Source organism: Petromyzon marinus (genome assembly GCF_048934315.1).
Source record: "Petromyzon marinus isolate PM22_M1 ecotype Great Lakes invasive population chromosome 67 unlocalized genomic scaffold, UKy_Petmar_22M1.pri1.0 chr67_unloc.1, whole genome shotgun sequence".
NCBI lineage: Eukaryota > Metazoa > Chordata > Hyperoartia > Petromyzontiformes > Petromyzontidae > Petromyzon > Petromyzon marinus.
The window spans coordinates 90,653-106,299 of NW_027422591.1; the positions used below are offsets into that span (position 1 = coordinate 90,653).

A 15,647-nucleotide genomic window follows, 5' to 3' on the forward strand; every position below is an offset into this window, starting at 1 on the left:
CCGTGTCTCCCCGTGTCTCCCCGTGTCTCCCCGTGTCTCCCCCGTGTCCCCGCTCACGTGGGAGGGGATGTAGACATTGTAGACGTTGCCCGAGTCTCCCCCGTGTCTCTCCCCGTGTCTCCCCGTGTCTCTCCCCGTGTCTCCCCGTGTCTCCCCGTGTCTCCCCCGTGTCCCCGCTCACGTGGGAGGGGATGTAGACATCGTAGACGTTGCCCGAGTCGACGTCGATGGCATGGAAGCCTATGGAGGAGCCGTAGACGACCTTCAGCCTCTGGCCCTCCTCCACAGTCAGGTCCACCAGCAGAGGCTTGTGCTCCAACTCGCCAAACGACTGCAATCAACATCATCATCAGCATCATCATCAACAACATCATCATCATCACAGTCATCACCATCACAACCACCAGCAGCAGCTTGTGCTCCAGCTCGCCAAACGACTGCAATCAACATCATCATCATCATCAGCATCATCAGCATCATCATCAACAACATCATCATCACAGTCATCACCATCACAACCACCAGCAGAGGCTTGTGCTCCAACTCGCCAAACGACTGCAATCAACATCATCATCATCATCATCAGCATCATCATCAACAACATCATCATCACAGTCATCACCATCACAACCACCAGCAGAGGCTTGTGCTCCAGCTCGCCAAACGACTGCAATCAACATCATCATCATCATCAGCATCATCAGCATCATCATCAACAACATCATCATCACAGTCATCACCATCACAACCACCAGCAGAGGCTTGTGCTCCAACTCGCCAAACGACTGCAATCACCATCATCATCATCATCAGCATCATCAGCATCATCAGCATCATCATCAACAACATCATCATCATCACAGTCATCACCATCACAACCACCAGCAGCAGCTTGTGCTCCAGCTCGCCAAACGACTGCAATCAACATCATCATCATCAACATCAACATTGACAACATCAACAACATCAACAACAACATCAACAACATCAACATCATCAACAACATCATCATCATCAACATCATCACCATCATCAACATCATCACAGTCATCACCATCATCATCAACAACAACATCATCATCAACATCAACATCATCAACATCATCATCATCATCATCACAGTCATCATCATCAGCATCATCATCACCATCATCAACATTAACAACATCATCAACATCATCATCAACAACATCAACATCATCATCATCACAGTCATCAACATCACCATCATCATCAGCATCATCAGCATCATCATCACCATCATCAACATTAACAACATCAACAACATCATCATCACAGTCATCAACATCACCATCATCATCAGCATCATCATCACCATCATCAACATTAACAACATCAACAACATCATCATCAGCATCATCACCATCAACATCATCACCATCATCAACATCACCAACATCATCATCAGCAACATCATCATCATCACCATCAACATCATCACCATCATCAACATCATCATCATCAGCATCATCACAGTCATCACCATCACCAACATCATCAACATCATCATCAGCATCAACAACATCAACATCATCACAGTCATCACCATCACCAACATCATCAACATCATCATCATCAACATCAACATCACCATCATCAACATCACCATCATCAACATCACCATCATCAACATCACCATCATCAACATCACCATCATCAACATCAACATCATCATCATCATCAACATCACCATCATCAACATCATCATCATCATTAACATCAACATCATCACAGTCATCACCATCACCATCACCAACATCATCAACATCATCATCATCATCAACTTCATCAACATCATCAACATCATCACAGTCATCACCATCATCAACATCATCAACATCATCATCATCAACATCATCATCAACATCATCATCATCAACATCATCATCATCAGCATCATCATCATCATCACAGTCATCACCATCACCAACATCATCATCATCAACATCAACAACATCATCATCATCATCACCATCAACACCATCATCAACATCATCAACATCATCATCAGCATCATCATCATCAACATCATCAACATCATCATCAACATCAACAAGATCAACATCATCACAGTCATCACCATCACCAACATCATCAACATCATCATCATCAACATCAACAGCATCATCATCATCAACATCATCATCATCATAGTCATCACCATCACCAACATCATCATCATCAACATCATCATCATCACAGTCATCAACATCATCAACATCATCATCATCATCACAGTCATCACCATCACAACCACCAGCAGCAGCTTGTGCTCCAGCTCGCCAAACGACTGCAATCACCATCATCAACATCAACATCATCACAGTCATCATCATCACAGTCATCACCATCACCAACATCATCAACATCATCATCAACATCATCATCAGCATCAACAACAACATCATCATCAGCATCATCATCACCATCATCAACATTAACAACATCAACATTATTAACAACATCATCATCATCAACATCATCAACATCAACAACATCATCATCAACATCAACAACATCATCATCAACATCATCAACATCAACAACATCATCACCATCACCAACATCAACATCAACAACATCAACATCACCATCATCAACATCAACAACATCATCATCATCATCAATATTATCAACAACATAGCTGCCTGTGTGTGTCTGTGCGTGTAGCTGTGTGTGTCTGTAGCGGTTACCGCGCTGCGCTATGAACCTGGCGACTCGGGTTCGATTCCCGCTCACGGCCAACACCAGTGACGATTATCTGAACCGGTCCCGGGCCTCCCCTAGGTCGACTCAGCCTCAAATGAGTACCTGGTGCGGTATTTAAACATCGCCACTAGGGAGACAAAGGCGGTCGGGCGTGGTGTTGGCCACCCACCCCCTCGTGTACCGATCCGGCCTTCATAGGTGCTCGCTAACAGCACTTGCCCCTACAGTCTGTTAAGGCTATACGGGGGATCTTTGTCTTTGTCTTTGTTTGTGTGTGCATCTGTGCGTGTAGCTGTGTGTGTGTGGCTGTGTGTGTAGCTGTGTGTGTGTGTGTCTGTGTGTGTCTGTCTGTGTGTGTCTGTGCGTGTGTGTGTCTGTGTGTGTATGTCTGTGCGTTTGTGTGTCTGTGTGTGTGTCTGTGCGTGTGTGTGTCTGTGTGTGTAGCTGTGTGTGTGTCTGTGCGTGTGTGTCTGTGCGTGTGTCTGTGCGTGTGTGTCTGTGCGTGTGTGTGTCTGTGCGTGTAGCTGTGTGTGTGCGTGTCTGTGTGTGTAGCTGTGTGTGTGTGTCTGTGCGTGTAGCTGTGTGTGTGTAGCTGTGTGTGTGCGTCTGTGCGTGTAGCTGTGTGTGTGTGCGTCTGTGCGTGTAGCTGTGTGTGTGTGCGTGTAGCTGTGTGTGTGTGTGTGTAGCTGTGTGTGTGTGTGTCTGTGCGTGTAGCTGTGTGTGTGTGTGTAGCTGTGTGTGTGCGTCTGTGCGTGTAGTTGTGTGTGTGTGTCTGTGTGTGTGTGGCTGTGTGTGTGTGTGTGTCTGTGTGTGTAGCTGTGTGTGTGTGTCTGTGTGTGTAGCTGTGTGTGTGTGTCTGTGCATGTAGCTGCGTGTGTGCGTGTAGCTGCGTGTGTGTGTGTCTGTGCGTGTGTGTGTCTGTGCGTGTGTGTGTCTGTGCGTGTGTGCGTGCGTGTGTGCGTGCGTGTGTGCGTGCGTGTGTGCGTGTGTGCGTCTGCGTGCGTGTGTGAGTCACCTTGAAGGCCATGAACTTGTGGTAGGGTTTGGGTGCCCAGGCGTAGACCTCCACCGAGTGCTTGAGGGCGATCACCAGGAACTTGATCCTCTCATACTTCACTGCGGCGAGCACAGACGGCACACACAACTACCTCGGCGGATCGCCACGACCACACTGACACTGGCACGCACTGCCACACACTGGCACGCACACACACTGCCACGCACTGGCACGCACTGCCACACACTGGCATGCACACACTGGCACGCACTGCCACGCACTGGCATGCACACACTGGCACACACACACACTGCCACTGCCACGCACTGGCACGCACACACACTGACACGCACACACACTGGCACGCACACACACTGCCACTGCCACGCACTGGCACGCACACACACTGGCACGCACACACACTGACACACACTGGCACGCACACACTGGCACGCACACACACTGACACGCACAGCCACGCACTGGCACGCACGGACTGGCACGTACGCGCTGGTGCAAAGACAAAGATCCCCCGTGTAGCCTGTAACAGACTGTAGGGGCAAGTGCTGTTAGCGAGCACCTATGAAGGCCGGAACGGTACACGAGGGGGTGGGTGGCCAGCACCACGCCCGACCGCCTTTGTCTCCCCCCAGTGGCGATGTTTACACACCGCACCAGGTACTCATTTGAGGCTGAGTCGACCTACGGGAGGCCCGGGACCGGTTCAGATAATCGTCACTGGTGTTGGCCGTGAGCGGGAATCAAACCCGGGTCGCCAGGTTCATAGCGCAGCGTAGCGCTAACCACTACACTACCGCTCCCCACACACACACACACTGACTCACACACTGACACACACACACACTGACACACACAGACTCACACACTGACACACACACACTGACACACACACACTGACACACACACACTGACACACACACACTGACACACACACACTGACACACACACACTGACACGCGCACACTGACACACACACACTGACACACACACACTGACACGCACACTGACACGCGCACACTGACACACACACACACACTGACACACACACTGACACACACACACACACTGACACACACACACTGACACACACACACACACTGACACACACACACTGACACACACACACACACTGACACACACACACTGACATACACACACTGACACACACAAAGATCAAAGATCCCCCATATAGCCTTAACAGACTGTAGGGGCAAGTGCTGTTAGCGAGCACCTTTGAAGGCCGGAACGGTACACGAGGGGGTGGGTGGCCAGCACCACGCCCGACCGCCTTTGTCTCCCTAGTGGCAATGTTTACACACCGCACCAGGTACTCATTTTAGGCTGAGTCGACCTAGGGGAGGCCCGGCACCGGTTCAGATAATCGTCACTGGTGTTGGCCGTGAGCGGGAATCGAACCCGGGTCGCCAGGTTCATAGCGCAGCGTAGCGCTAACCGCTACACTATCGCTCCCCACACTCACACACACTGACACACACACACTGACACACACACACTGACACACACACACTGACACACACACTGACACACGCTCACACTGACACGCACACACTGACACACACACACTGACACACACACACTGACACACACACACTGACACACATACACTGACACACACTGACACGCTCACACTGACACGCTCACACTGACACACACACTGACACACACACACTGACACTCACACACTGACACGCACACACACACTGACACACTCACACTGACACACACACTGACACACACACACTGACACACACACACTGACTGGCACGCGGTAGTGGTAGCCGGGGGTTAGCGCTACGCTGCGCTATGAACCTGGCGACCATGGTTCGATTCCCGCTCACGGCCAACACCCAGTGACGATTATCTGAACCGGTACCTGGGCCTCCCCTAGGTCGACTCAGCCTCAAATGAGTTACCTGCTGTCGCGGTGGTGGTGTAGTAAACATCGCCACTGGGGAGACAAAGGCGGCCGGGCGTGGTGCTGGTAGCCACCCACCCCCTCGTGTGCCATAGTGCCGGTAGCCTTCATAGGTGCTGCTACTCGCTACTAACAGCACTTGCCCCTACAGTCTGTTGAGGCTACACGGGGGACCTTTGTCTGTGTCTACCTTCATAGGTGCTGCTGCTACTCGCTACTCACAGCACTTGCCCCTACAGTCTGTTAGAGGCTACACGGGGGAGCTTTGTCTGTGTCTACCTTCATAGCTGCTGCTGCCACTCGCTACTAACAGCACTTGCCCCAGCAGTCTATTAGAGGCTACACGGGGGACCTTTGTCTGTGTCTACCTTCATAGCTGCTGCTGCTACTCGCTACTAACAGCACTTGCCCCTACAGTCTGTTAAGAGGCTACACGGGGGACCTTTGTCTTTGTTGCAACATCTGCACGAAACAACAACGCCCCTACTGCTGCTGCTGCTCATCCACTACCGGAAAGGTTCAGGCACCCCACCCCACACGGTCCCACAGGGTCCCACACGATCCCACACGGTCCCACACAGTCCCACACAATCCCACACGATCCCACACAGTCCCACACAGTCCCACACGATCCCACACGATCCCACACAGTCCCACACGATCCCACACGATCCCACACAGTCCCACACAATCCCACACGGTCCCACACAGTCCTACACAATCCCACACGGTCCCACACAGTCCTACACGATCCCACACGATCCCACACAGTCCCACACAATCCCACACGGTCCCACACAGTCCTACACGATCCCACACGATCCCACACAGTCCCACACGATCCCACACGATCCCACACGGTCCCACACAGTCCTACACAGTCGTACACAGTCCCACACGGTCACACACGGTCCCACACAGTCCTACACAGTCCTACACGATCCCACACAGTCCCACACGGTCCCACACAGTCCCACACGGTCCCACACGGTCCCACAAGATCCCACAGTCCCACACAGTCCCACAAGATCCCACACGGTTCCACAAGATCCCACACGGTCCCACACAGTCCCACACGGTCCCACACAGTCCTACACAATCCCACACGGTCCCACACGGTCCCACACAGTCCTACACAATCCCACACGGTCCCACACGGTCCCACACAGTCCTACACAATCCCACACGGTCCCACACGGTCCCACACAGTCCTACACAATCCCACACGGTCCCACACGGTCCCACACGGTCCCACACGGTCCCACACGGTCCTACAAGATCCCACACGATCCCACACGGTCCCACACGGTCCCACACGGTCCCACAAGATCCCACACGGTCACACACGGTCCCACACGGTCCCACACGGCCCCACAAGATCCCACACAGTCCTACACAGTCCCACACGGTCACACACGGTCACACACGGTCCCACACGGTCCCACACGGTCCCACAAGATCCCACACGGTCCCACAAGATCCCACACGGTCCCACGCGGTCCCACAAGATCCCACACGGTCCCACACGATCCCACACGGTCCCACACGGTCCCACAGTCCCACACGATCCCACACGGTCCCACAGTCCCACACGGTCCGATTGCTCGTAGCGTGGGCGGTGGTGGGCGGTGGTGGGCGGTGGTGGGTGGTGGTAGTGGGTGGTAGTAGTGGGTGTTAGCAGGTGGTAGTGTTAGTGGGTGGTAGTGTTAATGGGTGTTAGTGGGTAGAAGTAGTGGGGAGGTGTTAGTGGGTGGTAGTGTTATTGGGTAGTAGTGGGTGTTAGTGGGTGGGTGGTAGTGTTAGTGGGGGGGGGGGGTGTTAGTGGGTGGTAGTGTTAGTGGGTGGTAGTGGTAGTGGGTGGTAGTGTTAGTGGGTGGTAGTGGGTATTGGTAGTGGGTGGTGGTAGTGGGTGGTGGTGGGTGGTGTTAGTGGGTGGTAGTGTTAATGGGTGTTAGCGGGTGGTAGTGTTAGTGGGTGGTAGTGTTAATGGGTGTTAGTGGGTGGAAGTAGTGGGGGGTGTTAGTGGGTGGTAGTGTTAGTAGGTAGTAGTGGGTGTTAGTGGGTAGTGTTAGTGGGTGTTAGTGGGTGGCAATGTTAGTGGGGGGGGTGTTAGTTGGTGGTAGTGTTAGTGGGTGGTAGTGGGTGTTGGTAGTGAGTGGTGGTAGTGGGTGGTGGGTGGTGTTAGTGGGTGGTAGTGTTAATGGGTGTTAGTGGGTGGTAGTGTTAGTGGGTGGTAGTGTTAGTGGGTGGTAGTGTTAGTAGGTGGTAGTGTTAGTGGGTGGTAGTGTTAGTGGGTGGTAGTGGGTGTTGGTAGTGGGTGGTGGTAGTGGGTGGTGTTAGTGGGTGGTAGTGTTAATGGGTGTTAGCGGGTGGTAGTGTTAGTGGGTGGTAGTGTTAATGGGTGTTAGTGGGTGGAAGTAGTGGGGGGGGGGTGTTAGTGGGTGATAGTGGGTGGTAGTGTTAGTGGGTTGTAGTGGGTGTTAGTGGGTAGTGTTAGTGGGTGGTAGTAGTGGGTCGGGTGGTAGTGTTAGTCGGGGGGTGTTAGTGGGTGGTAGTGTTAGTGGGTGGTAGTGGGTGTTGGTAGTGAGTGGTGGTAGTGGGTGGTGTTGGGTGGTGGTAGTGGGTGGTAGTGTTAATGGGTGTTAGTGGGTGGTAGTGTTAGTTAGTGGGTGGTAGTGGGTAGTAGTGGGTGGTAGTGGATAGTAGTGGGTGGAAGTAGTGTTAGTGGGTGGTAGTGTTAGTGGGTGGTAGTGTTAGTGGGTGGTAGTGTTAGTGGGTGGTAGTAGTGGGTGGTAGTAGTGAGTGGAAGTAGTGGGTGGTAGTAGCGAGTGGAAGTAGTGGGTGGTAGTAGTGAGTGGAAGTAGTGGGTGGTAGTAGTGGGTGGTAGTAGTGGGTGGTAGTAGTGAGTGGAAGTAGTGGGTGGTCGTAGTGGGTTGTAGTAGTGGGTGGTAGTGGGTAGTAGTGGGTGGTAGTGGGTGGTGGTAGTGGGTAGTAGTGGGTGGTAGTAGTGTGTGGTAGTAGTGAGTGGAAGTAGTGGGTGGTCGTAGTGGGTTGTAGTAGTGGGTGGTAGTGGGTAGTAGTGGGTGGTAGTAGTGGGTGGTAGTGGGTGGTGGTAGTGGGTGGTAGTAGTGGGTGGTAGTAGTGGGTAGTAGTGGGTGGTAGTAGTGTGTGGTAGTAGTGGGTGGTAGTAGTGGGTGGGTGGTAGTAGTGGGTGGGTGGTAGTAGTGGGTGGTAGTAGTGAGTGGAAGTAGTGGGTGGTAGTAGTGGGTGGAAGTAGTGGGTAGGAGTGGGTGGTCATAGTGGGTTGTAGTAGTGGGTGGTAGTGGGTAGTAGTGGGTGGTAGTGGATAGTAGTGGGTGGAAGTAGTGGGTAGTAGTGTTAGTGGGTGGTAGTGTTAGTGGGTGGTAGTGTTAGTGGGTGGTAGTGTTAGTGGGTGGTAGTGTTAGTGGGTGGTAGTGGGTGGTAGTAGCGAGTGGAAGTAGTGGGTGGTAGTAGTGAGTGGAAGTAGTGGGTGGTGGTAGTGGGTGGTAGTAGTGGGTGGTAGTAGTGGGTGGTAGTAGTGTGTGGTAGTAGTGGGTGGTAGTAGTGTGTGGTAGTAGTGGGTGGTAGTAGTGGGTGGTAGTAGTGGGTGGGTGGTAGTAGTGGGTGGGTGGTAGTAGTGGGTGGTAGTAGTGAGTGGAAGTAGTGGGTGGTAGTAGTGGGTGGAAGTAGTGGGTAGGAGTGGGTGGGTGGTAGTAGTGGGTGGGTGGTAGCAGTGGGTGGTAGTAGTGGGTGGTAGTAGTGGGTGGTAGCAGTGGGTGGAAGTAGTGGGTGGTAGTAGTAGGTGGTAGTGGGTGGTAGTAGTGGGTGGTAGTAGTGAGTGGAAGTAGTGGGTGGTAGTAGTGGGTGGAAGTAGTGGGTGGTAGTAGTAGGTGGTAGTAGTGGGTGGTAGTAGTGGGTGGTAGTGTTAGTGGGTGGAAGTAGTGGGTGGGTATCGACCTACCCACTTTGTAGTGCACGCAGCTCTCTAAATCACCTACTGTAGTCCATCCCTGCTTCTTCTCCACCTCGGGGTCGTTGTGCAAAATCTTGTTACGTAGCCACGACAAATAATACACACGTAGCTTGTTCTTCTTACCTAGTAAACAACAACATCAACAACAACAAGATCATCAACAACGTCAACAACAACATCAACAACAACATCAACAACATCAACAACGTCATCAACAACATCAACAACAACATCAACAACAACAGGACCTTGTTACGTAGCCACGACAAATAATACACACGTAGTTTGTTCTTCTTACCTAGTAAACAACAACAATAACATCAACATCATCAACAACGTCAACAACATCAACAATGTCAACATCAACAACAACGTCAACAACATCAACAACATCAACGTCAACAACAACATCAACAACAACGTCAACAACATCAACAACAACATCATCAACAACAACAACATCAACAACGTCAACGTCAACGTCAACAACATCAACAACATCAACAACGTCAACAGGATCTTGTTACGTAGCCACGACAAATAATAAACACGCAGCTTGTTCTTCTTACCTAGTGGTTGAGCGAGTGGTTGAGCGAGTGGTTGAGCGAGCGAGTGGGTGAGCGAGTGGTTGAGCGAGCGAGTGGGCGGGTGAGCGAGTGGTTGAACGAGTGGTTGAGCGAGCGGGCGGGTGAGCGAGTGGTTGAACGAGTGGTTGAGCGAGCGGGCGGGTGAGCGAGTGGTTGAGCGAGCGAGCGAGCGGGTGAGCGGGCGGGTGAGCGAGTGGTTGAGCGAGTGGTTGAGCAAGCGAGCGGGCGGGTGAGCGAGCGAGCGAGCGAGCGAGCGTGGGCGAGTCACACCAGAGATGGTGACCAGAATGTTGAGTCCTTCCAAGACGTCCATCTGATGGAAGCGCCGACGGCTGATAAGGGGGTAGACCTTGCCCTGACCACTGCGGTCCAGCAGCATGAGACCATTCTCCGTGCCCACCAGCAGATTCACGCCTGCGACACGCACACAGACAAAGGTCCCCCGTGTAGCCTCTAACAGACTGCTGGGGCAAGTGCTGTTGGTAGCGAGTAGCAGCAGCAGCAGCAGCTATGAAGGTAGACACAGACAAAGGTCCCCCGTGTAGCCTCTAACAGACTGCTGGGGCAAGTGCTGTTGGTAGCGAGTAGCAGCAGCAGCTATGAAGGTAGACACAGACAAAGGTCCCCCGTGTAGCCTCTAACAGACTGTAGGGGCAAGTGCTGTTAGTAGCGAGTAGCAGCAGCTATGAAGGTAGACACAGACAAAGGTCCCCCGTGTAGCCTCGACAGACTGCTGGGGCAAGTGCTGTTAGTAGCGAGTAGCAGCAGCACCTATGAAGGTAGACACAGACAAAGGTCCCCCGTGTAGCCTCTAACAGACTGCTGGGGCAAGTGCTGTTGGTAGTGAGTAGCAGCAGCAGCTATGAAGGTAGACACAGACAAAGGTCCCCCGTGTAGCCTCTAACAGACTGTAGGAGCAAGTGCTGTTAGTAGCGAGTAGCAGCAGCATCTATGAAGGTAGACACAAAGGTCCCCCGTGTAGCCTCTACAGACTGCTGGGGCAAGTGCTGTTAGTAGCGAGTAGCAGCAGCAGCTATGAAGGTAGACACAGACAAAGGTCCCCCGTGTAGCCTCAACAGACTGCTGGGGCAAGTGCTGTTAGTAGCGAGTAGCAGCAGCACCTATGAAGGTAGACACAGACAAAGGTCCCCCGTGTAGCCTCTACAGACTGCTGGGGCAAGTGCTGTTAGTAGCGAGTAGCAGCAGCTATGAAGGCAGACACAGACAAAGGTCCCCCGTGTAGCCTCTACAGACTGCTGGGGCAAGTGCTGTTAGTAGCGAGTAGTAGCAGCACCTATGAAGGCAGACACAGACAAAGGTCCCCCGTGTAGCCTCTAACAGACTGCTGGGGCAAGTGCTGTTAGTAGCGAGTAGCAGCAGCTATGAAGGTACACACAGACAAAGGTCCCCCGTGTAGCCTCTAACAGACTGCTGGGGCAAGTGCTGTTAGTAGCGAGTAGCAGCAGCACCTATGAAGGTACACACAGACAAAGGTCCCCCGTGTAGCCTCTACAGACTGCTGGGGCAAGTGCTGTTAGTAGCGAGTAGCAGCAGCTATGAAGGTACACACAGACAAAGGTCCCCCGTGTAGCCTCTAACAGACTGCTGGGGCAAGTGCTGTTAGTAGCGAGTAGCAGCAGCACCTATGAAGGTACACACAGACAAAGGTCCCCCGTGTAGCCTTAGACTGCTGGGGCAAGTGCTGTTAGTAGCGAGTAGCAGCAGCACCTATGAAGGTAGACACAGACAAAGGTCCCCCGTGTAGCCTCTACAGACTGCTGGGGCAAGTGCTGTTAGTAGCGAGTAGCAGCACCTATGAAGGTAGACACAGACAAAGGTCCCCCGTGTAGCCTCGACAGACTGCTGGGGCAAGTGCTGTTAGTAGCGAGTAGCAGCAGCACCTATGAAGGTAGACACAGACAAAGGTCCCCCGTGTAGCCTCTAACAGACTGTAGGGGCAAGTGCTGTTAGTAGTGAGTAGCAGCAGCTACCTATGAAGGTAGACACAGACAAAGGTCCCCCGTGTAGCCTCTACAGACTGCTGGGGCAAGTGCAGTTAGTAGCGAGTAGCAGCACCTATGAAGGTAGACACAGACAAAGGTCCCCCGTGTAGCCTCGACAGGCTGCTGGGGCAAGTGCTGTTAGTAGCGAGTAGCAGCAGCAGCAGCTATGAAGGTAGACACAGACAAAGATCCCCCGTGTAGCCTCGACAGACTGCTGGGGCAAGTGCTGTTAGTAGCAGCACCTGTGAAGGCTACCGGCACTGTGGCACACGAGGGGGTGGGTGGCCACTAGCACCACGCCCGGCCGCCTTTGTCTCTCCCAGTGGCGATGTTTACTACACCACCGCTACACCAGGTACTCATTTGAGGCCGAATCGACCAAGACACGCGCACGGGACACACACACACACACGCACACACAACACACACACACACGCACACACAACACACACACACAACACACAACACACATTCACACACACACGCACACACAACACACACACGCACACACACATTCACACACACACACTACACACACACTCACAACACGCGCACACACCACACACACACTACACACTCACCAACACACAGCACACAGCACGCACACACAACACACACAACACACACACACACAACACACACACAACACACACACACAACACACACACACAACACACACACACAACACACACACAACACACACACACAACACACACACCACACACACACACTACACAACACACACACACAACACACACACACAACACAACACACTACACTACACACACACACAACACACTACACACACACACAACACACTACACACACACACAACACACTACACACACAACACACTACACACACACACTACACACACACACACTACACACACCACACACAACACACTACACACAACGGCTCACCCCACAGCGCTGCACACACACAACACACACAACACACAACACACACACACTACACACACACACTACACACACCACACACACACACCGGCTCACCCCACAGCGCTGCGCACACACAACACACACAACACACACACTACACACACTACACAACACACACCACACACCACACACACACTACACACACACACACACAACACCACACCACACCACACACACCACACACTACACACACACTACACACACTACACAACACACACACCACACTACACACACACACAACACACCACACACACACCGGCTCACCCCACAGCGCTGCGCACACACAACACACACACCACACACACACCACACTACACACACCACACACTACAAACATACACACAACACACACAACACACACACAACACACACACACAACACACACAACACACACATCACACACTACACACAACACACACACACCACACTACACACAACACCACACACACACTACACACAACACACACACAACACACAACACAACACACACACAACACACCACACACACACCGGCTCACCCCACAGCGCTGCGCACACACAACACACACAACACACACACCACACACACACCACACTACACACACCACACACACACACCACACACACACACTACACACAACACCACACTACACACACTACACAACACGCACACCGGCTCACCCCACAGCGCTGCGCAGAGGATCTCCGAGTTGAAACGCTTCTTGTACTTGCGGATCTCGGGCGCGTCGCTCTGCGGCCGCGTGTTGGTGGGGTTCACGTTGACCACCGTGGCCTTGCGAGCCTCCTCCTGACGCACCAGCTCCAGACGCTCCAGCTCAGACACGCTCAGCACCTCGGACGCTGGGGGGGGGGGCGTGGGGGGGCCGGCGGCGTGGGGGGCAGGGGGGCAGGGGGGTCAATCGACTCTCCCTCCCGCGCCGGTGTGGCCGGCGTGCCGGTGTGGCCGTGTGGCGGTGTGGCCGTGTGGCCGGTGTGCCGTCCGATGGCGATGGCGATGGTGGCGCTTGTTGTGATTTGCTGTTGTGAGCCAATTGTGTTCCGGTAGTAGTGGGTTAACTCCCCAACACTATACACTGCGTTGTACGCTACACTATACACTACACTATACACTACACTATACACTGCACTATACACTACACTATACACTACACTATACACTAGTATACACTACACTATACACTACACTATACACTACACTATACACTACACTATACACTACACTATACACTACACTATACACTACACTATACACTACACTATACACTACACTATACACTACGCTATACACTACGCTATACACTACTATACACTACACTATACACTACACTATACACTACACTATACACTACACTATACACTACACACTACACTACACACTACACACTACACTATACACTACACACTACACTATACACTACTATACACTACACTATACACTACACACTACACTTTACACTACACACTACACTATACACTACTATACACTACACTATATACTATACACTACACTATAAACACTACACTACTATACACTACACTATCACGACACACTACACTACACTATACACTACACAATACACTACACTATACACTGCATTATACATTACACTATATACTACACACTACACTATACACTACACACTACTATACACTACACTATATACTATACACTACACTATAAACACTACACTACTATACACTACACTATCACGACACACTACACTACACTACACACTACACTATACACTGCATTATACATTACACCATATACTACACACTACACTATATACTGCATTAGACACTACACTATACACAACACACTATACTACACTACACACTACACTATACATCACACTGTATACTACACACTACACTATACACTGCACACTACCATACACTACACTATACACTGCACACTACCATACACTACACTATACACTGCATCATACACTATACACTGCAGTACACACTGCACTATAATTGTAACCATCGTAGTGGGTTTACTCTCCACCACCGCGCAGGGTGGTGGAGAATAGGGTGAGCAGGTTGAGTGAGTAAGTGGGTGAGTGAGTGAGTGGGTGAGTGAGTGGGTGAGTGGGTAGGTGAGTGGGTGAGTGAGTGGGTGAGTGGGTAGGTGAGTGAGTAGGTGAGTGGGTAGGTGAGTGAGTGGGTAGGTGAGTGAGTGAGTGAATGGGCGAGTGAGTGGGCGAGTGAGTGGGTGAGTGACTGGGTGAGTGAGTGGACGAGTGGGTGAGTGGGTGAGTGTTTGAGTGGCTGGGTGAGTGAGTGGACGAGTGAGTGAGTGAGTGGGTGGACGAGTGGGTGAGTGAGTGACTGAGTGAGTGAGCGAATGAGTGAGTGGGTGAGTGAGTGACTGAGTGAGTGGGCGAGTGAGTGGGCGAGTGAGCGGGCGAGTG

General features: G+C 51.9%; 1 protein-coding gene across 1 annotated transcript in view; it reads right to left on the reverse strand.

Annotated features, from left to right (window-relative positions):
* Positions 1 to 872: 872 nt before the first annotated feature.
* The window catches only part of LOC142907948 (mitogen-activated protein kinase kinase kinase kinase 4-like), a 56,837-nt gene continuing 42,062 nt past the window's right edge, over positions 873 to 15,647 (reverse strand). The window contains exons 11-16 of the mRNA XM_076057976.1: positions 13,891 to 14,070; positions 10,536 to 10,679; positions 9,667 to 9,801; positions 3,746 to 3,846; positions 1,779 to 2,311; positions 873 to 915 (exon numbers count right to left, since the gene is read on the reverse strand). Coding sequence (XP_075914091.1) covers positions 873 to 915; positions 1,779 to 2,311; positions 3,746 to 3,846; positions 9,667 to 9,801; positions 10,536 to 10,679; positions 13,891 to 14,070 — 1,136 coding nt within the window. The remainder of the gene's footprint in view (positions 916 to 1,778; positions 2,312 to 3,745; positions 3,847 to 9,666; positions 9,802 to 10,535; positions 10,680 to 13,890; positions 14,071 to 15,647) is intronic.